We start from the raw sequence: 23,774 nt of genomic DNA, 5'->3' as shown, positions 1-23,774 counted from the left end.
TGCTATAACTTCCAAAACACTAACCCTCTAGAGTTTGCGTCCAGACTACCTAAAAGTAAACTAAAAAACAGCAAATAGCAATTTAATTATAAATATTCAAAAAGTCAGACAATATAACTAATAAAAAAACAAATAAATGTGGATTTTTAGGTCACTCTCTTCTAAGTCACTATATATATGCAACCTACAGTGGCTTGCAAAAGTATTCGGCCTGCTTGAACTTTCCCACATTTTGTCACATCACAGCCACAAACATGAATCAATTTTACTGGAATTCCACGTGAAAGACCAGTATAAAGTGGTGTACACGTGAGAAGTGGAACGAAAATCATACATTATTCCAAACATTTTTTACAAATAAATAACTGAAAAGTGGGGTGTGCGTAATTATTCAGCCCCCTTTGGTCTGACTGCAGTCAGTTGCCCATAGACGTTGCCTGATGAGTGCTAATGACTAAATAAAGTGCACCTGTGTGTAATCTAATGTCAGTACAAATACAGCTGCTGTGTGACGGCCTCAGAGGTTGTCTAAGAGATTATTGGGAGCAACAACATCATAAAGTCCAAAGAACAGCTCCAGCTCAGTCAGATTAGATGGACAGCGTTTGTGAACAGCAGTTTTCAGATCTTGCCACAGATTCTCGATTGGATTTAGACACCAGACAGGTCAGGGATAAAGTTATTGAGAAATGTAAAGCAGGCTTAGGCTACAAAAAGATTTCCCAAGCCTTGAACATCCCACGGAGCACTCTTCAAGCGATCATTCAGAAATGGAAGGAGTATGGCACAACTGTAAACCTACCGAGACAAGGCTGTCCACCTAAACTCACAGGCCGAACAAGGAGAGCGCTGATCAGAAATGCAGCCAAGAGGTCCATGGTGACTCTGGACGAGCTGCAGAGATCTACAGCTCAGGTTGGGGAATCTGTCCATAGGACAACTATTAGTCGTGCACTGCACAGAGTTGGCCTTTATGGAAGAGTGGCAAGACAAAAGCCATTGTTAACAGAAAACCATAAGAAGTCCCGTTTGCAGTTTGCCACAAGCCATGTAGGGGACACAACAAACATGTGGAAGAAGGTGCTCTGGTCAGATGAGACCAAACTGGAACTTATTGGCCAAAATGCAAAACGCTGTGTGTGGCAGAAAACTAACACTGCACATCACTCTGAACACACCATCCCCACTGTCAAATATGGTGGTGGCAGCATCATGCTCTGGGGGTGCTTCTCTTCAGCAGGGACAGGGAAGCTGGTCAGAGTTGATGGGAAGATGGATGGAGCCAAATACAGGGCAATCTTGGAAGGAAACCTCTTGGAGTCTGCAAAAGACTTGAGACTGGGGCGGAGGTTCACCTTCCAGCAGGACAACAACCCTAAACATAAAGCCAGGGCAACAATGGAATGGTTTAAAACAAAACATATTCATGTGTTAGAATGGCCCAGTCAAAGTCCAGATCTAAATCCAATCGAGAATCTGTGGCAAGATCTGACAACGCTGTCCATCTAATCTGACTGAGCTGGAGCTGTTTTGCAAAGACGAATGGGCAAGGATTTCAGGCTGTAGATGTGCAAAGCTGGTAGAGACATACCCTAAAAGACTGGCAGCTGTAATTGCAGCAAAAGGTGGTTCTACAAAGTATTGACTCAGGGGGCTGAATAATTACGCACACCCCACTTTGCAGTTATTTATTTGTAAAAAATGTTTGGAATCATGTATGATTTTTGTTCCACTTCTCACGTGTACACCACTTTGTATTGGTCTTTCACGTGGAATTCCAATAAAATTGATTCATGTTTGTGGCTGTGATGTGACAAAATGTGGAAAAGTTCAAGGGGGCCGAATATTTTTGCAAGCCACTGTATCTATCATTCACTTGGCCGGTATTCAGAGTTTTTGTCTTATTTCTCAGACTTTTAATCTATTTTGGTGCTCAGTTCAAATAAAATAATTATAGTAGGTAATTTAAATACCATATATGTTGGAAATAACAGGCTTGATATTGGACACTGTGGCTCGTCTGAAAAGGCAAACAAATAAGGGAGGCTTGTTGCTTTCTCACAAATGCACACCAGAGGTATTGATGGCAGAATAGGTGCAAGTCTGAACTTTAGGTTTGCTCTCCGTGTGTCCTGATGGATTTCCACTGTATGCATTCTCAATCATCCAGGTAAGTAAATCTCCAAAAGCTGATTCTGTTCATCTGGATGTAGTGCTTTTTCAGTGGGAGAAAACGTTTTGTCACTTATCCAAGTGACTTCTTTAGTCTCAGCTGACTCCAGGTTTCCCCAATCTTATAAACATCCAATCCTATAACATCTCCAAGTTTCTGGCTTCGATCCTCAACCCGCTGGTAGGCAGCTCAGAACACCACATCCAGAACACCTTGGATTTTGTTGAGAAGGTGAGAGATGTCATTATGGAAGCAGATGAAACCATGGTCTCGTATATTGTTAAATCTCTCTTCACTTGCATCTCAGTCACAGAAGCGTTGGAAGTAGTTTGTAAGAGATTACAGGATGACCCCAACCTCAGCAACAGGACCACTCTCAGCACTTACCAAGTGTGTTTGCTGTTGGAACTGTATCTTCATTCCACCTACTTTACATACAAATGTCAGCTCTACAGGCAGGAACATGGGTGTGCCATGGGTTCCCCAGTTTCACCCATCATGGCCAATTTGCACACGGAAGAAGTGGAAAAGAGGGCTTTGTTATCCTACCCTGGAACACCACCAAGTCATTGGTTCAGGTATGTGGATGACACCTGGATGAAAATAAAATCTCAGGACGTACCACAACTCACGGATCACATTAACTTGGTGGACCGACACATCAAATTCACCAGGGAGGATATGAAAAGTGGCAGGTTAGCCTTCTTAGACTGTGAGATTTCCATCAGTAATGGGGAACATCTAAAAGCTGATGTGTACCGTAAACCTACGCATACGGATCAGTATTTAAGGTTTGACTCTCCTCATCCACTGGAGCATAAACTGGTTGTCATCAGGATGCCACAACATAGAGCCAACACCATCCCCACAGGCACAGCGGCCAGGGAAGCAGAAGAACAGCACATCAAGAAGGTCCTGAGTAAATGTGGTTATCCCAGCTGGACTTTTGTCAAAGCTGGAAAGGCGCCTAAAGAAAGCTCTAGCCGGTCCAGGAGAGAAGGACAACCGCTGACTAAGCAAAAACCTGTAGTGATTCCATATGTGTCAGGAGTATCGGAGCAGTTGAGACGCATTTGTTCTAAACATCATGTCTCTGTGGCTTTTAAACCCCAAAACACGCTGGGCCAAAAATTGGTTCATCCCAAGGATCTGGTCCCCCGACACAAACAGAGTAACATAGTGTACGCTGTTAAGTGCCAGGAGGATTGCCAGGATTTATACATAGGGGAAAGCAAACAACTTCTGGTGAAGCGAATGGCACAACACAGAAGAGCTACCTCGTCAGGCCAGGACTCTGCAGTCTATTTACACCTACAGGCCAGTGGACACTCTTTCAATGATGAGGATGTACACATCCTGGACAGGGAAGAACGCTGGTTTGAGCGAAGAGTCAAGGAGGCTATTTATGTGAAAAGAGAAAGACCATCTCTGAATCGAGGAGAGGGCCTAAGGATACATCTTTCACCATCTTACAATGCTGTGATTGCAGCCATTCCCCAACTCTTTGTGAATGGTACTCATGGCCATTGATCAGTGGTCTTTGATCAGTGGGCCTTGATCAGTGGTTGTTGATCAATGGTCATGAGAATTTGCATAATTATGATGAAGGAACTGACCTCCCAGCCCATTGTTCCTCAGTGGGCTGGTTTCAGGCATTATGCAAATTTACTATTTATTTATTTAAGATTGGGGAAACCTGCAGTCAGCTGAGACTGAAGAAGTCACTTGGATGAGTGACGAAACATTTCTCCCCACTGAAAACGTTATGTCCAGATGAACAGAATCAACTTTTGGAGATTTCCACTGTACCATAAAATGTATCTTCATCCTGTGAAGGGACATTTGTTGTTTACAATCATGATCATTTTGACTTGCTGTAAGTCATTTTATTGGCACTGTAAGCATTTTCTGCGTTTCTATTTTAGGTAACAAAAGGCCATGCATCAGATGTGGTAAGGCTTAGTCTTGCTCAATGAAAGAGGCTCATTCAACACACCTCTGAGCTACAGTATAGATTTGTGATAAATGTACTATGAGTAAGTTCAATTTTGAGGTTTTGTCAGTTCTTAATGGTTTTGCATTTGCTGTAGTAGGTGCTGGGTGTTAAAGGAAAGATAGACAAAATATGAAACAAATCACTTTATTTATAAGCAATCACAAAACAAAACAAACTAGTGTTAACGATGTAACACAAAATTAAGTATGCTATGTGTGATTCTACTTGTCCTTTGTTTCTCTTTGAAATTCCAGTCAAGAGTCAATTATTATTCACTAGTGTTTTTAATTTTTTGTACTTTTAAAATATAACCTTTTTGCTTACTAGTGCTTTTTAAGATGTGGTGCTAGTAATCTCAACCCTGGTTCCTCTGTTTTCATTAGGGATTTCTGGTGGCAGCCACTGTGCTCACTGGGCGTTTGTGGTGACCCTTGGTTTTAAAGTCGAATTGTGTGGATTGGAGGCGATCACTGAGCGTTACAGCTGTGGTTGTGAGTGTGTGGCTCTCTCTCTCTCCCCTTGTCCTCCTCCCTCTGACCACAGGTGTTTCCCCTCATAATCACAGGTGCGGTTTATAAAGAGGAAAAGGAGGAGAGCAAATGGAGCTGTTGGGCCATTTGAGGCAATGTGACTCACCTTAACACTTAGTTAGGGTGAGTCATAATTTTAATAGTGTTTCCCACTGTGCTGCATCTTCTGCTTATCATCTTGTTTTCTAACTGAATCCCTAATAGGACCAGTGGATGCATTTCTTTATTAAATTGATTTACATTTTTCTGTATAATCAATAAAGTTGCTTGTAACAGTTCTTGTACTCGATATTTTCAACTGTTCGATTTGTTTTTAATGTATTCAACATTTTAGAATTTACGTTTTAAAATAAAAATGGCAATCCTGACTATTACTAATTGTAAAATCCAAATGTGGAAAACAATTTCAGCTGAGCGCTTTGATTCTTCTTAAATCTTTAATTTCTATGTATTTATAGGTAATACATTTTTTATGTTTTAATAATAAAACAGAAAAATAAAATTAAAGAGCACAACAACATTGTGCAACCAACATGTATAGAGATGTTACTGACAGATACAATATATCGAAGGCTGAGTCATAGTTTTTTTGTGAAACTGGCTTGGCCAGTAATCTTTCGTTGCACAATATTAGTCTGTGAGTATGTGTATGATCAATAAATAATGAAGACGCAAATGTTTACTTATACTATTGTTGTGTATATATAGTTGAATGTTGATGTGACCTCATGATGGTCATCATCCAGTTCATCACCACAGTAAATTCTCACAGGTCACAATCATCCAAGCTTTTATGGTGAGCTCATTGTGAAACCTAGCCCCAGCCTATCATGGGATTTTATGAGGTTAAATGGCCCAGGATGTGAGGGGGCATTAAGGCATCTGGGAAGGGATCTCAGAACTGGCAGTTGGTGTCGTAAGCCACCGCCTCTGTTGAAAGACGGTCATTCACAGTGGACATAGATGGCTTCTTTCACTCCTCTTTGAAGCCATCTGTCTTCTCTGTCCAAAATGTGAACATTGGCATCCTCAAAAGAGTGACCTTTGTCTTTTAGATGCATATGGACAGCCAAGTCTTGTCCCGTGGAGGTAGCTCTTCTATGTTGTGCCATACGTTCATGAAGTGGCTATTTGGTCTCTCCAATGTAGAGGTCTGGGCATTCCTCGCTACACTGTACAGCATACACTACATTGTTAAGTTTGTGTTTAGGAGTTTTGTCTTTGGGATGAACCAGTTTTTAATCTGTGTCATGGTTAGCCGGGCAAACCGTGGGGAATTATTAAAGGACCCAAGATCCGGCACAACTGAGGTGAGGAAGCTTTATTTATGGAGCGTGCACATACAACAAAGGCGAGGGTGTTGAAAACAGAACAGAGAAAACCTAAACTGGGAAAACTAAGCAAAAACAAACCTGAAAACAGAGAGGGGGGAAGACACAGAAAATGATGCAGAATGACGCAAAGGGTGAACACAGAACACCGGACAGAGATTACGCATTCTGTAATCTCAACTAACAGAGGCAGACACAAGGCTTGAATACACAGAAGGATAACGAGGGAATGAGACACAGAAGGAGGGCACAGCTGGGAGTAATCAGACATGACGGGACAGGGGAAACGTAAACTGAACACACTGAGATCAGACACAGACCTTCAAAGTAAAACAGGAAAAACACACACACACGCAAAGACACAGACTCAGAGACGCGGGCTTAACACAGAGACCTGGCTACACTAGAGGGGATACACAGGCAGGGATGACGCCAAACAGAGGGAGCACAGACTAAACACTGGGAAACCAAAACACAAACAGTCATAATACATAAACGTATCAAAGGTAAACGTACAAAAACCAAAAACACTGGGCCACCGACCCAGGACCGTGACAGTGCGAGTGTGTGGCTGGGTCTGAAGTACACTGCGATGACGTGTTTGGGGAAGACTGTCCCGAGTTTTTTTTTTTTTTTTTTTTTACACCGGCTGCATAGGGGATAACAATGTCCTTGCGTTTGTCTTTCTGATCCTCCCTAGTTGTTGTCTGATTTTCTTTTCTGTGCATCTTTGCTGACTTGGTGAAAGCCCAATTGGGATAGCCACGTTTTAAGAGCTTCCTTTACATGTGTGTGTTCCCTCTTTTTCCCTTCAGGCTTAGAGGGGCAAAAAATGTTCCCTCCTACACTCGTTTTCACACTTTGGCTCGTGTGATTAGGTAGAAGATCATTAGTAGGGCTGGGTATCATCACTGATTTCTAGAATTGCTTTGATTCTGATTCACAAGGTTCCGATTTGATTTGATCCAGTATTCGATTCCATTTGAATCAGGGAAATGTTGCCACCAACAGTCAGAAATATTATAATTCTGATCACTTATCAGTACATATCCATATTTTTTTATATCTATAAAAAGAAAGCTGACACTTGCAAGCAGTGTTGGTCAAGTTACTTGAAAAAAGTAATCAGTAATTAATTACTGATTACTTCCCCAAAAAAGTAATCCCGTTACTTTACTGATTACTTATTTTCAAAAGTAATTAATTACTTAGTTACTTTTTAAAAACATGATTTACAACCTGAATAGTTGATAAAGCGATAGATCTTTCAGCCCAATTCTACTTTTTCTACATAATCCATCATACAAAATGTAATCAAATGGAAAAGTCTCTTTTTAAAACTTGTTTTGTTAGTTTTAATCTTTTAACTTTATGCATGAAGCAAACATTTTTTTGTGTGTTTACACTCACTCCTTCAGATGCAAGTAAAACACAGCAGAAAATAAATAAAGTCAAAGACTAGCGGTCCTTTTGCTCTATTTTCACCTGTAAAGCAGGAGTAGAGTAGGCGGAGGTTTATCCTGGTGCAGGCGTGCCGCAGCGGTCAGTGGAAGGATACCGCAGTTTCTCTGTGAGTTTGTCATTACGTCGTAGCTACTCGGTGCTTGCTTGGAAGTTCAGGGGGTTTTTTTCGCTGTAAAAAGAAGTTTTCTTCCCACGCACATCGGACACTAATGTTTTTGTCACTTTTTATGGAATCAAACTCAAAGTAAGGTCAGTACTTCCACGCTTTAAACGCTGCACGCTCATACTCTCTCCCGCACTCGATATATTATCCATTGTTGATCTGCACACAGCTGTTGTCACGAACAGCACACTCGCTTAGGTCACTGTCATGAGACATTCTCGCAAGAAAATCACGGTTTTAGTAACGCAGTAACGCAGCGTTCCTACGGGAAAGTAACGGTAATCTAATTACCGTTTTTGCAATAGTAATCCCTTACTTTACTCGTTACTTGAAAAAAGTAATCGGATTACAGTAACGCGTTACTGCCCATCTCTGCTTGCAAGACTTTATCAAAGTTGTAAGCATTACAGCAGATGCCTTTGTGTCAAAGTAACTGAGGATAAAACACATAAAAACATGAGATTTTCCTGGCCTGGGCTTTTATAGCAGATAACTTTAAAAATATTCTGCAGTAGATCAAAAATGAAAGAACACCATTATCAACATGTAGTGACGTAGATTTTGCCTTAGCCTTATAAGAAACACAGCATGCTGTGCCACATGGAGGCATTTGGCATTCTTTTCCCATCCAAGGTGGCCAAGAGCATTAAGCGGCTAAGCATTGCAGAGCGGTTTGATTTCTTCAGGAAAGCTGCTCATTTTAGTACTGCCCTTTAGAGAGTGGTAAGTGGGACTCTTGCGTTTGTTATAGGATTGTACCACATTGCTGCCGTCTTGTTTTGTCTTGTTGTAGCCTTGTTGTCATTTTACAAAGGTTTATGGACTGGCCTTGACCGACTCCTGGTTTTATGGTCTTTTATTCGGAATTGTTTGATATATTTTAATCATGCTTTTATAAAGAACTGTACCTTAGGGTGTATTTGTTTTGTTCATATCTCTTTTACTGATTTGTTTTATGTTTTGTTGCTTTAGTGGAGGTGCGGCTGCTTGTTGCACCATTTAGATGGTGCAAATGGTAGATTGCACCATTTCGATTGCAGTGTGAGTGACAGTGACAGCTCGTGAACATCTGTCGTAGCCACTGTGTTGTGTACCTGGATGACATGTCACTCACTGTCCAATAAGTATTGGATCAGTGTGCTAGATCATGTCTTGACCTTAAAATAGTCTCCCAGCTGACATGGTTTTGGAGCAGATAAACTCCAAAAATGAGAGAAAGAATTATTTTATTATTTTTATTTACACAGTATATAACACAGTAAGCAACTTCCATGAAACAGAGTTGGATTTAATTCTTCAATTCCCTGATTATCACAAGTCGAGAAAGTTAAAAATTCTGTCATTTTAGCATCAGTCTGCCTCCATGTTGCAGTTTGTAGAGTATGATGGACTGTTTGTCACTGAGGTTTTCCTGTTTGCTTTGGGCCAAATGTTGATAGTTTCATTGTCCAGTAACTTCTTTTAGCTATCTATTTCTATCAAACACCTTTTGTAATACTTATTGCATTGAAGGATACATAACTAGAGCTGGACTACAGAAAAACAAGAAAGAAAAACAGGAAATCACATGAGGACAAATGCCATGTCCTTTCACAAGCAGGCTTAAACACAAGAAGAGAACTTTACTTAAGCACAGTCAAATTAAGTCACTTTATTTATAAGCAAGCACATTTAAAAACAACAGCTTCTTTACTGTTTAAAACATAATAAAAGATGACAGTAAAGGAAAACAGAACTTCAAAGAATTTAAAAAAAACAACAACAACAAGTAAATAAACCATGTCAGAAGTCAATTTTTAAAATGTACAGGCTCAGCATTCAGAGAGATAAAAAGACACATACTCATGCAAATCCTTTAATATAGAAAACCAGAAATTTCAAACTCAACTGTAAAACTAACCGAGAGGCAAGTGTGGTCTTGGAATCAAAGTCTGTTTTGTATTATTAAGACAAATCACAAAGCCTGCATTGTTTGCCTTACAGTTCTTAATTTTTGCACTCCTCTAATTTGTTTAGGCATGCTAATATTGTATGAATACAAGTTGACCACAGCCAGGTTTTATTTGCATTAAGTGACTTGAATAAACATAAAACCTGGGCATCAAAATGGTTGCTATCAACTTTCACCTTTAACCCAAACTTCAGGCTCTATGTATACTCCCATAAAAGGGGGTATTTGACTATTGTTGCTCACAAAATGCACAGACTGAATACCGTCAACTTTAGATGGGACATTATAAGAGAAACAGGCGATAGAAATCTATAAAGAAAAAATATAATAGCGAACACAGCACTGGTGCTCTGAAGAAGGCAAATTATGCATACTGCAGAAACCTGTCACTTAGCAAATTCGAAGTTAATGCATTAATTTACCACTCAGCAGACTGTGAGTGCTGCTTATCATTTCACCGACTGTTATTAAAATGATAAACTTTCGACTACATCAAATGATATATAATAAAGTAATTTTGATATACTAATGAAGCACATTCAGGTCAGACATTACACCAAAATGAGGGAAATGTGAAATTCATGTTAGTTTTTGACAAATAAAAAAGTTAATTTTACACATTGAATAATCTCTCTACAAATAGACTATAAGATTTCTTATTCAATATTACAAAAACAGTTACCATCAGTCAGTTACACAATCAATCATTTACTGTATCACCATTTAAATTCATGCATGTTTTTCTCTCACGCAATGCCACAAATACATTTTGCACTGTTCCTTTATTTAGGCTTAACACTCCTTCCTACATAGGTAATCTTCCTTCATAATACAACTTCATGGAGTTTTGAACCAACTAGGAAAAACCTTATTCTCTCCTTATGCCACTATTAATTCAACACAGTTTACTTCTGGAAATATCAGCGTCTATTGTGAGGAATCTATTAAGCAGTACAACAATGTCAAGTCATCAAAGGTCTTCATTTAGTCTCAGCCAAAGAGACTGAAAACAAGATAGAATCAGGGGTTTGTGAACAGCATGTCAAAGTTGGTGTGCAAAGCTGATTAAACAAGAAGGGACAAATCTATCACCTGCTTTTCATCTTAAATGTGGTAGAAAACTACTGTATTATAATTTTTAATGTGAATGTTCTTATATCTGGGAAGTATTGATGGAGGAATATGTGCTAAAATCTGAACTTTGAATTTTCTTCTTATTTGGTCTCTGTGATGCTTGACGAATTTCCAGGGCAGCATAACACACATCTTCATCCTGAGATTTCAAAATTGTTATTATTATATTATTAGAGTTTGTAAGTAAACAGCAAGGCAAAAAAAAAAACAACCCACTCTGTAACTTAAAATGAAAATTGTAACTGTAACACCAAGATAGTCTGTTAATTACTGCCGCTGGTGATTACCTGCTTTATGTGACTTTGGCTTTCAGTTGTCTTCATGTCATCTTGAGATGTATTATTTTCTACAGAAAACAGAGGAGAGGGCACATTTTACATCAAAGATGGAACATAACAAATACAATAAATTGAGGATGGAAATTAAGTACAAAGTTGTTCAGCTAGAACAGATGGAAGTTACAAATACAGCAGGTACCTATTTTTTGGTACCAGCTGGTAAAACAGTACAGAGGATAAAAGAGAGAAGAGAGCGACAATAAAAGGGCACAGAGTGAAAAGCAGCTTCCAGCACACGCTACAGTCCTCCTGAGGTTTGTGGATGTCATGACGAGTCACGGTGGAGGCTGTCGCAAACACAAATTGCAATAATTAGTTTGTATAATTTATTTGTATGCATTTTCATGGTTCATGTTCATGATTTTTTTCCCCCATGTGGTAATTGCAATAATATTTTTTAAATATAGGTTTATACATAAACATAGATCTCAAATGACTAAAAGAAAAAAAACAACAACAATTAAATGACCTATATAGTACACGACCACTGGCAATTACATTTAAAAATAACACCAAATCAGCTCATTTTGTGGATAACTTTAGGCTCTTTGTTTTAAGTGCCTTAACTTCTTTAATTAAATCATAAACTTAAATTGGTTATTTATTAGGAGCAATTCACAGTGTAAATACTAGAGCTAGAATATTCTTTGAACACCCAAAGATGAAGTTATGGAGGCTGTTCTTATTCTGAATATTCAGATTCTATTCTTTGAATGAATTTCACTCAACTTAAGCTATTTCAAACAGAAATAAGATTCAAACACTTACTCAACAGAATCCTGGTTGTAATGTTGCCATATTTGTAAATATATTTCTGAGAAAGTGTTGTGTCAATCTCCTTCTGTTCAGTTCCACAGTAGTAGAGACCCTCATCAGAATCAGTAGTGTTCATGATCAACAGGTCATAGGAGTCAGAAGACTGGTTTTCCAATAAATGCAAACAAGGGAATGGATTGAGAATGTCTACTTTGTCCTCAAGGTATGATGGATCATATTTGTAGTTTGTCCTCAGAATGAGTGAAGGCTGGTTCTCATGAGAACAGTTCCTGAACCAAACTATGAATTTGCGGCTTGATCTTTTGCAGTCACAGTAAAGAGTGATGTTATCGCCAGATCTGACTCTTAGCAATAACTCTGGTCCAGACATTTGCCATGACTACAGAAGATAACTCCTGAAAGACAAACACAAAACACAAAAATTATACTATTTTAATGAAATTGACATTACAAGATAGTTTAAATGCTCAGAAAGTAAATATGGAAATTTAAATAATATAATACATTTTAATAATATATTAAATAATATACCTAAGAGAGTAGTGAGAAGAAAAAGCATCCTGACGTGTTTGGTGATGACCTCTAGATACTGTAAACTAGTGATGGGTCGGTCGCGAACGAAATGGCTCTTAGAGACGGATCTTTGAAGTGAACGGTGCGAGCCGGCTCCTTGGGAGCCGTGTTTTTTGTTTTGTTTTGTTTTTTTTTCTCCTGCCCTCTCTTTCACTTTTTTTTCGCTTCACGCTGCCCCTTGTGTTTGCGCTGAGCAGAGACGGCAAACAGAGCCTTGCGTTTGCGCCCCTCCCCCCTCTGCTCAGCGCTGAGCTGAGGGGGCAGGGCGGTAGTTACACTCGCAACAGCAGTAGCACACAACAAGAGCAGGAGGGAGAGGGAAAGAAAGAGAGCCAGGAGCAATAACAAGAGACAACACCGTCACATTGGAAAGGTACAGTAAATAAAATGAGTGACACCAAGAATATAATATAAATAAATAAATAAATATAATATATATATATATATATAATAGAAATTAAATAACTTTTTTAAAGTTATTTGAATATATATATATATATTCAAATAACTTTAAAAAACTTCATTTACATGTTACGACCACACACCCAATCCAATTGTTGGTAATTCCTGGCTTGTGTAGCCACTAGGTAACAAAAGCTCAACACGGCCCCTAGCATATATATATATATATATATATATATATATATATATATATATATATATATATATATATATATATATATATATATATATATATATATATATATACATACATACATACATATGTATACATATATGTATGTTTATTTATATATATATATATATATATATATATATATATATATATATATATATATATATATATATATGAGTGTTTGTGTATTAATACAAAAACAATAGACATATGAATTCGATTGTGTAATTTAAGTGATCTAGGTAGCTGTTTTGGAAGTTCAGTTAACGCTAGAAATGTGTTTTGGAGTTTGTACGTGCTTTGTCTGTAGGGGCCACCGTAAATATACTTTTATTTATTCACTCTACATAAAATGTAATAACTAAATCATATAATAAAAAAACCAACTAGTCGCAGTTCAACTTTTAACTATTTAAATTTTCAGCTTTTTCCTTTTAAACAAATTTAAAATGAAACGACACAAAACGCTGCAAACCACAACACAATATAAATTAAAATATGCAAAACAAAAAGAAGATGCACATTCTCTGTCATATAGGCCTGCATGAATAAACTTTTTGAATCCTTTATCATCCGCAACTGAAAATAGTTGTGGTGATTACTATACCTTTCTAATGTGACATTGTTGTCCCTGGCTCTCTTTCTCTCTCTCTACCTCCTGCTCTGTTCCTGTGCTACTGAGAGTGTAACTGCTGCCCCTCCCCCCTCTGCCCAGCGCAAAGCACAAGGCTCGCATGCGGAGTGAAGCGGAAAAAAAGTGCGAGAGACAGGGTGAGAGAAGGAAAAAACAAACAAACCACGGCTCGCAATAAGGAGCCGGCTCTAAGAGCCATTTTGTTCGCGACCGACACATCACTACTGGCCAGGGATGGCCACCAGAACAAGCGCCACACAAATGAAATAGGGTGATTCTTACCAGGATGACACTTGACACAGAAGAGTCCCACTGGAAAGGAAGCTTAGGAGCAGTGAGGCTAAAGTCACAGATGAAACACCAGTAGAAATGAGCAAACCCAAGGAACTGTTGGAGCTGCCTCCTGTTCTGAGCCCCAAAAAGTTGATTCTGTTAATCTGGGTAGTGTTTTCAGTGGGTTGCGTTCTGTGCATAATGCCAGACATTCACACACACATTCACACACTGGTGGAGGCAAGCTACAGTTGTAGCCACAGCTGCCCTGGGGCAGACTGACAGAAGCGAGGCTGCCATATCGCGCCATCGGTTCTTCTGGCCAACACCAGTAGGCGGTAGGTGAAGTGTCTTGCCCAAGGACACAATGACCGAGACTGTCCGAGCCGGGGCTCGAACCAGCAACCTTCCGATTACAAGGCAAACTCCCAACTCTTGAGCCATGGTCGTTAATACCTCTCTTAATATACTTCTTTTGTGTTTTCACCAGTCAACCAAGTGATTATCCCCAAGATAACAGCTACTGCAGACCAAACTCCCATCTCACAGCATTTGAAGGACTCCACCACTGAAGAACCTGGAAATTATGTCCAGCCTCTTCTCCATGAGAATGTTCTATTATGCAGCACTGAAACATGTGGTAAACGCCTCCAATCTCTTGAGCAAGAATGCCAAGCTCTGAGGACTGAAAATGTGTTTTGATGAAAGAAAAAACGAATAACACTACACTGAATGAAATGAGCTTCCATAACAATGAGAAAGGGGTTGATATTGTTACTGGTTTACCAACATATACAATTCTCATGACAGTTTTTCATCTTGTGGCTGCTTTTCTCAAACTTAAATCTTGTTTAACATGTTTTCAGCAGTACATGTTAATGTTAATGGAGCTTAGAATGAACTTGTCCTTTGACTTCATTTCAAAATTGACTCAACCACTGTTTCAAAACTTTTCAAACACTGTATCAGTGTGATGCATTGTAGACTGGTGCCAAGTCTAGTGTTGTGGCCTGACAGAGAATCCCTAAGACAATCTTTGCTATATGCATTTCAGAACAGCAGCTTTGAGAAGACTGTTTGCATCATGGATTGTTTAGAAATATATCTAGAGAAACCGAGTAGATTGCTAGCCAGTGCTCAGTGTTACTTCTCGTACAAGTCACATCACACAGTCACATATTTAATTGCAATTTGACCTCAAGGTTCTATTTGTTTCATCTCCTCTGAATGGGGAGGTTGCACAAGTGATAAGTTTATTACAGAAAAAAGTCATTTTTTATCTCATTTGCTCCCAGGTGATGTAGTTTTAAAGATTCCAGCATTTACTCGTGGAAAGAAACAGTTGGATCCTGTTGATTTGGAGAACACCAGATGTCTTGCTTCTCTCAGGATACATATAAAAGAGTAATAGTTCTCCGTCAAAAGTACACAATCTTGCAAAGCACTGTACCCATAACTTTCACAGACAGACAGAGAAAATGATGTGACCCGTCTTGACAAGATTGTGGGTGTATGTTGTGAGCTTACAAATGTATCTGAATCTGTGGTGCCCTTCCAGTGATGTAAATGAAAATGATGTGACTGATGTGCTCAACCAAAAAATACACTCTCACTTTTTGTTTGCTTATTGTGACTTGACTTTTGAAGGGAAAGCTTTCTTACTTGTCCTACAAATATCAGAATAAGAGAATGGCAGACCTGGGCTCACTATTTTTGGATCTTCACATCCATCTCAAATGATTTCCACTAACCACGTTTCATATTCCTGATTGACAGATACAGATCAGAATTAAAATCAGAAAAAAGTTTTATTGCCTTTGTCAGTGAACAAAAATCTGCAAACTAGCCACTTGCTTCAGTGGTAATGTGCAATACAAAACACTGAATTATATAAATAACAAAAATAGCATTAATTTAGAATTTTAATTTAGGTTTGATGATCTTCCCCTCTTGTGTGTGGCATTGGGAGAGGTTGTGATACAGTTAGTCTTGCTCAGCAGCAGTCAGAGGTGGGAAAGCTGGGAGGCCAGGATGATCTTTTGCAGATTTCTCTTTTTTATTTTGTTTAGAGTTGTTAAAAAGGATGTCCTTGTATTGCTAATACTCCACTTTCTTTAAAGACTCCTCACTTGGAATGGCTCACTTGCACTTCTTAGATGTAACAGCTATCTCTTCTTTTTTTTCCACTGGTATGCTGCCATGTCCTGAACAACACAGCTGACACATGTGAGCAGCTCTCACCAAGGCCAGCTGTGCAGTTACAGTGTGCTCCCAAGACAACCCCGTCTTTTCTCACTACTACCCATGGCTTTAACAGCGGGTCATTAAGCCTTTGGGAATTTTGAACCTATAAATACAATTACGAATGTTAAGTACACCAAAAACACAAAATAGCTACTGACAACCAGACGCGTTTTAGCGAAGCTAATGTAACCAAATGACAACGCTAACAACGTCACACCGCCTGGGATAATATGACACTTACCTTTCCAGTGATGATGCAGTTTTTTTTTTGCTTGAAGATTCCACAGCTGAATGTTTGTTGCCAAGCCAGATTGAGTCCATTTGTAACCCTCCAGGCTTTTGTAAGCTTTTAAAGAGTCCCCCAAGTAGTAGGATGGGAAGTTTATAAGGTAGTTATGTATGTCCGGATAGCATAGATCTGGGACGCTTAAATACTTTTGCTCTGTTCTCAAAATATATTTTCAATATAAAATGTCAAGCAAATCAAACTGTACACTATAATGCATGTCAAACTCTCTGCAAGGGAATTTTTTTAACTCTGTAAGGGGCTTTTTGATGTTGTGGGTTTCCTGTTTGACGGCTGACGAGGAGGCTGAGGTTGACTTTACTGTCAGAGTTGTATTGTTGTAGCTTCAAGACAGAGAAAGTATTATTTATTCTTTGTATTATGTCCTTGAAACAAACCTTTCTCATTATAAACTTAGCTACAGTGTTTCATTCTGTTAAAGATAATAGCTGATTGGTAACACGAGACAAAACACAGAAAATTAGTTAAAAATAGGCATCATGAATTGTTGTAAACAAAAAGCCATCCTAACCACTGTTGTAGACGGATTTAAGTAATATATTTATATATATCTTGCTGCCAAGGATGGCACAACCAGTTATTAGGTTAAGGGGAAAATGACTTTTTGAGTTAGAGCCTGATAACTTTTTCACATTGCATTTTGACTGTAGACTGACGAAGTCACTTGGATGAGTGACGAAACGTTTCCCCCACTGAAAACGTTACATTCAGATGAACAGAATCAACTTTTGGAGATTTACTTACCTGGATGATTGAGCATGCATCAAGACATTGCATTTTGAATTCACTCGTGTTAGCTTTCTGTAGTATTCAAATGGATTTGATCATCTGAAATATGTGTTGAAATAAGTTTTAGTCTGTTTTTGTAAAGCACACATAAAAACACTTGAAAACTAATATTATAACATTGTCCTGTAATTGTTATTATAATAAAATGTCCTTTGTTCCTATGTGGTAGGTCTGTAATGTTAAACTCACTTCAGGGCCACATAATCTGCAATTTCCAAACCTACTTTGCATTTCCCTGATGAATCATGAGACATATAAATTCTTAAAAAACAACTTAATAAACAACTTGATTTTTACATTTTTTAACATTACTGTTGGCTGCAAGCAATTTTAAAAACAATTTTATTGTTCTATAACCATAAATATAGGATCCTAAAACAGAGGAGCTATATTTACTTGCTGACATTACATCAAATTTACATGCAGACGTGCAGATGTTAAGCATACATTTGTTTTTATAATAATATTAATCAATATGTGCTCTCAGACCAACAAAGAGCAGTGAGGTTGACGCTGAAAGAATAATTAATAAATAATTAATTATAATTAATAAATGTTATGTTTTGCTAGCTATCAATCCTGCCTTTAAATTAGCTAAACTTCATCAATATACCAACTCTTTTCCAGTCTGCAACATACACTCATGTCACTAATTTATCTACAGCAGCAGTGCTAATTTAAATTGGTGTTATGTGCTTAATCGCTTCATATTTTTCTCATAATATAGTTTTATCTTTCTTTGTAAAATCAGCCACTTTGTTGCCAGTACACTTATCAACACCACCTATTTCATGTGAATGTGTATGGGAAACCCTGGGTTAAGTTAACGAGTTATTAAACTGCTTCATGTGACCAGTTATCCTGACTGTCAATATCAGGGTAAGTGAATCCAGAAAACGTAAAAATAACTTAGCTGTGCTGAACTTCCTTTTTAGTACATGGTTCTGGAGCAGCATGTTTGAGTTTAGACTAAGAGCAAGATCTTATAACTTTGGATGTCCTATCAGCTTAACTGTCCATCTCCCTATCCTTGTTAGTCTGGAGGATGTTGTGTTCATGTTTTCCAAAAATGATTGCAAACTTTAATTCATCTGACTATAGAAGAATTTTGCATCAGTTAATATTAAATGAGCTTTGATATAGAGAAGTTTTAATCTGCATTTGTGGATGGCACTGCGAATTGTGCTAATAGACAATAATTTCTGGAAGTGTTCCTGACCCCTTACAATGATTTCCATAATAGAATTATGCCTGTTCTTAATGTAATGCTGCCTAAAGATCGTTGGCAATCAATATTTATTTTAAGCATTTTCATGTGTGTATAGAACTTTCCACATATTCTTAGACTCTCTGGGTGATATTATGGATTGAGGACATTGAGGAAATTGTTCCACAATTTGTAGATGCAGATTTTTGTAGATTGGTGAACCTCCCCCAATCATTACTTCTGAGAAGCTCTGCCTTTCAAAGTTAGTTGACAATCAAATGTTATTGCTTTGCACAACATTTGACTGAAAGTGCTTGAAAATCTATTTCATCTAGAGTACAGATCTTGCTATCATACTACGACCATTTAAGACATAATGTTTGTAGTTGAACCATGTTTGCCAAGGGCCATCCTGTCCCCAACCACATCATAACCACAAGGTAGGCCAACAAAGCCACTTGGACAAATCTGAAAGCAACACTATCAAGCAGATAGGTGCGGATGAGGACAGATGTGGTGCTTAATGCAGTGCAAGATGGTGGTTCAGCACATCTCCCTCTATACACACAGCACCAAATGGTAGAGTTGGATATGAAATGTTAAATTAACATAGATATCTATTAGTCTTCAAAATGACACAAAAATGTCCAAAAACTGTAGGTTTTCTGAGTAGTATATATGAATCTGTAAAAGAACCATTTAGAAATTAATACAACTGGTATGATAGTATGTTAAATTTCTTTTGGCCTGGGCCTTTTGTTTTATATTCTTTTTTGTGTGAGTCAAATCATTCACGGTAGGCTGTCGATCAGTAATGGAAATGCAAAATATTCACAATTAAAATAGGTTACATTTTAATGAACTTTATTAGGTTTGAAAAATATTGTAGCCTACAGTGTATCTGAAAATTCACTGTTTTAAAGCACAGCACATAGACGTATTACAATGATCACATAAATACTAAGGGTTTGTTATAGGAGGATTAAGAAGTTAAAATGATATTTCCAAGTTAATGACTATAATACCAAGTCACAATTTTAAAAACTTTGCTAACACAGTAAATATTTATTATTTTTAAATATCTAAGCATTAGAATTCTTGTGGAGGTAATGACTTCCTTACATTGATTTTTTGGGGAAAAAGACCATAATCTTACATAATCTTTCCTTATCAGATCTGGTAGCACAGACTACTTATCAACAATACTTAGTAAGCATACTGAGGAAAAAAAGAGTTCATTACATGTGAAAACTATTCATGGTTGTGTAGGCACTGAAATCTGAACTCTGGGCGATCCTCTTCTTTGGTCTCTGAGATACTGGCTGGATTTCCAGTGCTGCATAACACACATCTTCATTCTAAAATTTCATAATTATTTAGAATTATCATCAAGCACTGACAAATGATAAATGCATTTTAGAGCTAAATAGCTTTGTGTCATTACTATAAAAAAAATCAAGCTGTAGAAAAGACAATAAATATGATATATGACCTGATTTCTTCTCATCTGGTCTCTGCTCTCATATCTTTTCTCATCAGCCGGAGGTTTCTTAGCTACGAACATTTAAAAAAAATGTAAAATGTACAAAGGCTCTTTTCTTTTACTAGACAAAACTCTGTGATGGTCAAATGATCATGGAACTAAAGTGATGAAAAATCTTGTTGTACAAATGACACAGAGCGGTTACCTGTCTTGTGATGGTAATATATCAAAAGAGAACATAGCAGAGATGAGAGGGCCACAAAAGCTGGACACAGAGAGAAGAGCAGCATCCAGCATATACCACAGTCTTTTTGCGTGGTTTGAGGCTCACGGGGGTCTGAGTAAAAAAAGCTTTGAAATTAGTCTTTTTTCCCCCTAAATTATTCAGGTAGAAGATCTGGGGATAATTTTAAGTATGACGTTGTTAGTTGCATTACAAAGACCAACCTGTACCAGAATGACAAACATGTGAAACATATAGCAATGAACTTTCTGCTCAGATTCAGCCAAAGGTAGTACAGAAGGAAAATGAACTATAACATATAATAATAGGCACCCAGTAGTTTTTGAAAATTAAGAAAAAGAATATCCTGCAGTGTCTGTTTCAGTCACCTGAATACCTATTTTTCTTACAATGAAGCAAGAAAAATAGATGAAGCTGTAGTAAAAGCCTGGCAAATTATTCTGAAGGAAGAATATATCTTAAAAAATTATTAAACATAAACATTTGTTTTATTTCTATGTTTATTTATTTCTGTATTTGTATTTTTACCATTATATTCATGTTAAATTGTTGTAATAAGCAGACAGATCATTTATTGATGACTCACACTAGAATACTTACAAAGTAGGATCTTTGTGGTGAGGTTTCCATATCTATAAAGGCATTCAAGATTAATAGTTTCTTTTTCCTTCACCTTAGACTGTTCAGTTCCACAGTAGTAGAAGCCCTCATCCGAATCAGTGATGTTTGTGATCAGCAGGTCATAGGATTGAGAGGAATGATTTTTCACAAGATGGAAATTAGGGAATGGATTTAGAAAGTTTTGGTAATCAATACCTGGTTTATATTGTCTTTGCTCAAGCTTTGTTTTTAGAACAAGAGAAGGTTGTTTCTCATGAGAGCAATTCCTGTACCACACTATGAATTCTCCAGTTGAAGTTTTACAGTCACAGTAGAGAGTTATGTTTTCTCCTGGTCTGACCATCATCTCCAACACTGTTCCACTGGTCAAATTATGACTAGAAGTTAAAGCTCCTACGGGACCTATACACAAAAACATTAGAAGAGGTTAAAACATGCACAGCTTTATACAAAATCACAATAAAACAGACATACTTTACAACATTAGTTCAATGTCAAATAGGACGAAATATCAATAAATCTTGAAAATGATCACATTAATTACCAAAAAGAATAATGAGAAAAACATGCATCATATCCATGTGTGATAATGAACAGGAGTTAAAAGGCAGCTCAACAAGTCTTACTGACAAATGCAACGACCCAAGCAGATTTTTCCATTAAAGGAAGTGGAAGTTATGATTGGTCGACTGAATGGAACATTTTCTTTGTGGTTGTTTTCTATTGGTGCAATAACAAGTGATGTTTTTGGAATGAATGTTAAAGATAATTTTGACAGATAGTACAGAAAGTGAACTTCAAATATAATTTTCCGAGCCTTGCATAAAATAATTTTTCTGCTTTGCTCAAAACCATTACAGACATGCATGTTAGGGTATATAAAAGACCTTTGAGTTAAGCACAAGTATTATATAATTTTGTTTGAATTGCTTAAAGTATGTAGAAAACCATACAGATGAAATCCACCATAAAAGACAAAAACAAACAGAAACTCCTCTAACAAGGAGCATTTGCATCTGTGCTGATTTTGGTTGTTCTGTTCATGGCAGGAGATGATGATTGCCTCTCCATGATCTCAACGTTCTGTATAAAGCCTTCTCTTTGCTAACATTTTGTCTTTTTGTTTTTTCTACACTCCAATGCCTTTGCATCAAACACATTGATCAGGCTGATTAGACAGTTAAGGCCTTAGTCACACCAGCCATGAAATCTGTCAGGTGAAATGTGTATTCCCCCATCTGGTCGATGAGTGGGTGCTGACTGTTGCTAGGTGAAATCAGTCACAAAGAGGTGTTTCTCCAGAGACTTCTTCGTGATTGCTTTACTTACACGCAAATTGCTGCAAACCTTTGTACTTTGCATGGAAGATGCAGACTTGCAAACATTTACCAACTATTCATTAAGTAGTGGTAACTGTGAAAAGGTAAATGAAAGGAAATGGAGAACATTTAGCTTTCCATTTTGTGGTCCACTCTTATCAGTTTCACCACCACTTGGGGATTTCTTTTCCCATAAAGAGGGCATCTTTCACAGCAACCTACAAGCAACCAAAGTAAGGAGGTTTTCGGTTTTAGACCAGCTAGTAACTACTCAGCAACCAGTTGGGATTCAATAAATGGACCCCAGGCCTCTATGACTGGAGATTAAGATAATAAATTGGTGTGTTGTATTAAGTGCTTTGAGTACTCAGGGAGAGTAAAAAAGCGCTATATAAGAATCAGTCCATTTACCATTAATCCCTTTAAGACCTACCATAGAACCAAGTCCGCCAGAGCATTTCAAGTCGCTATACATCAATACAACTGTTATAAACCAAAATTTTAATAATATGTATGCATTAAGTCCATAGTAACTACATAAATTGCAAAAAAGCGCAATAGACTACAAAAAAATTGAAAATCGTTTTTGTTTTGTTTTTTTACATATATTTTTACTTAGAGACATTTCAGAGGTTTATCCCTCAAAACTTTAAATATAAAAAAGTTGCAAAAAAGAGTTTACAACAACAAATTTATTTTGAGTGTCTTCATAATTTTATTTTTGAGATACACCAATTATATACTGCAGAAAAAACTAAACAAATTCTATAATGCAAATTTGCAAAGAAAACAGCATGTGGATCAAAATAAACTATATAAAGTAGTGCAATTTGAGTTCTGAGTATCTCAGAAACCATGAAGTCAAACATGACTTTTAAAAACACCAGTATAGGCTTATAAGGCCTATAAGTAAAAAAAACTACATTGGCCCTGGGTGAGGGACCAGACGAAGAGCGATTCAGGAGACCCTTATGAGAAAAACATAGAGGGAACAGTTTACTCTGCCCGGGACAGGGTTGCAGGGTTACCGGGGCCCCGCCTTGGAGCCAGGCCCGGGGAGGGTGCCCGAGGGCGAGCGTCTGGTGGCCGGGCTTAGTCCATGGGGCCCGGCCGGGCACAGCCCAAAAAGGGGACATGGGCCCATCCTCCCGCAGGCCCACCACCTGCAGAAGGCGCCGTAGGGGTCAGGTGGATTGTGTGCCAGGCGGCGGCCAGAAGCGGAGGCCCTGGAGGACTCCCCGGCTACAAAGACTGGCAATTGGGACATGGAATGTCACCTCTCTGGTGGGGAAGGTGCCTGAGTTAGTGCGTGAGGTTGAGAGGTACCGGCTAGATATAGTCGGGCTCACCTCTTCGCATGGCTTGGGCTCTGGAACCAGTCTCCTGGAGAGGGGCTGGAATCTGTCTCAGTCTGGAGTTACCCCTGGTGAGAGGCGGCGGGCTGGGGTGGGTATTCTAATATCCCCTCGGCTTGCTGCCAGTACATTGGGGTTCTTCCAGGTGGATGAGAGGGTTTGTTCCCTGTGCCCTGCATTTCCCGACCCAGGGGGTCCTAACTGTCATCTGCGCTTATGCGCTGAGTGGCAGTT

At 38.2% G+C, this 23,774-nt stretch overlaps 2 protein-coding genes across 2 annotated transcripts; both read right to left on the bottom strand.

The window, feature by feature from the left end:
• Window positions 1-10,761: 10,761 nt before the first annotated feature.
• On the bottom strand, window positions 10,762-12,243 carry LOC148102528 (uncharacterized). The gene is made up of 4 exons (XM_087842414.1): window positions 11,849-12,243; window positions 11,230-11,367; window positions 11,030-11,088; window positions 10,762-10,881 (listed from the first exon to the last, which is right to left on the bottom strand). Exons 1-4 carry the CDS (start codon window positions 12,225-12,227, stop codon window positions 10,762-10,764), a joined length of 696 nt encoding a protein of 231 aa, XP_087698540.1. The 5' UTR covers window positions 12,228-12,243.
• A 7,513-nt stretch (window positions 12,244-19,756) lies between these two features.
• On the bottom strand, window positions 19,757-21,212 carry LOC118453961 (uncharacterized). The gene is made up of 4 exons (XM_087842537.1): window positions 20,828-21,212; window positions 20,207-20,338; window positions 20,011-20,072; window positions 19,757-19,876 (listed from the first exon to the last, which is right to left on the bottom strand). The coding sequence occupies exons 1-4, from the start codon at window positions 21,210-21,212 to the stop codon at window positions 19,757-19,759; spliced, it is 699 nt and encodes a 232-aa protein (XP_087698663.1).
• Between the last annotated feature and the right edge of the window lie 2,562 nt (window positions 21,213-23,774).

Source organism: Neolamprologus brichardi, chromosome 6 (assembly GCF_056152115.1).
Source record: "Neolamprologus brichardi isolate AB-2024 chromosome 6, ASM5615211v1, whole genome shotgun sequence".
Classification (NCBI taxonomy): domain Eukaryota; kingdom Metazoa; phylum Chordata; class Actinopteri; order Cichliformes; family Cichlidae; genus Neolamprologus; species Neolamprologus brichardi.
The sequence above is the reverse complement of the archived record's forward strand: the minus strand, read 5'-3'. Positions and strand labels throughout refer to the sequence as shown.

Coding starts and splice junctions, on each gene's coding strand:
- LOC148102528 (XM_087842414.1), bottom strand. CDS start 12,227: ATGTCTGGACCAGAGTTATTGCTAAGAGTCAGATCTGGCGATAACATC. Junction 11,368..11,848: donor TACAACCAGGATTCTGTTGA/GTAAGTGTTTGA, acceptor TGTTTGCGACAG/CCTCCACCGTGACTCGTCAT. Junction 11,089..11,229: donor ACTGTTTTACCAGCTGGTAC/CAAAAAATAGGT, acceptor TGTTTTCTGTAG/AAAATAATACATCTCAAGAT.
- LOC118453961 (XM_087842537.1), bottom strand. CDS start 21,212: ATGATGGTCAGACCAGGAGAAAACATAACTCTCTACTGTGACTGTAAA. Junction 20,073..20,206: donor ATATTACCATCACAAGACAG/GTAACCGCTCTG, acceptor AAATGTTCGTAG/CTAAGAAACCTCCGGCTGAT. Junction 19,877..20,010: donor ACCAGATGAGAAGAAATCAG/GTCATATATCAT, acceptor ATGAAATTTTAG/AATGAAGATGTGTGTTATGC.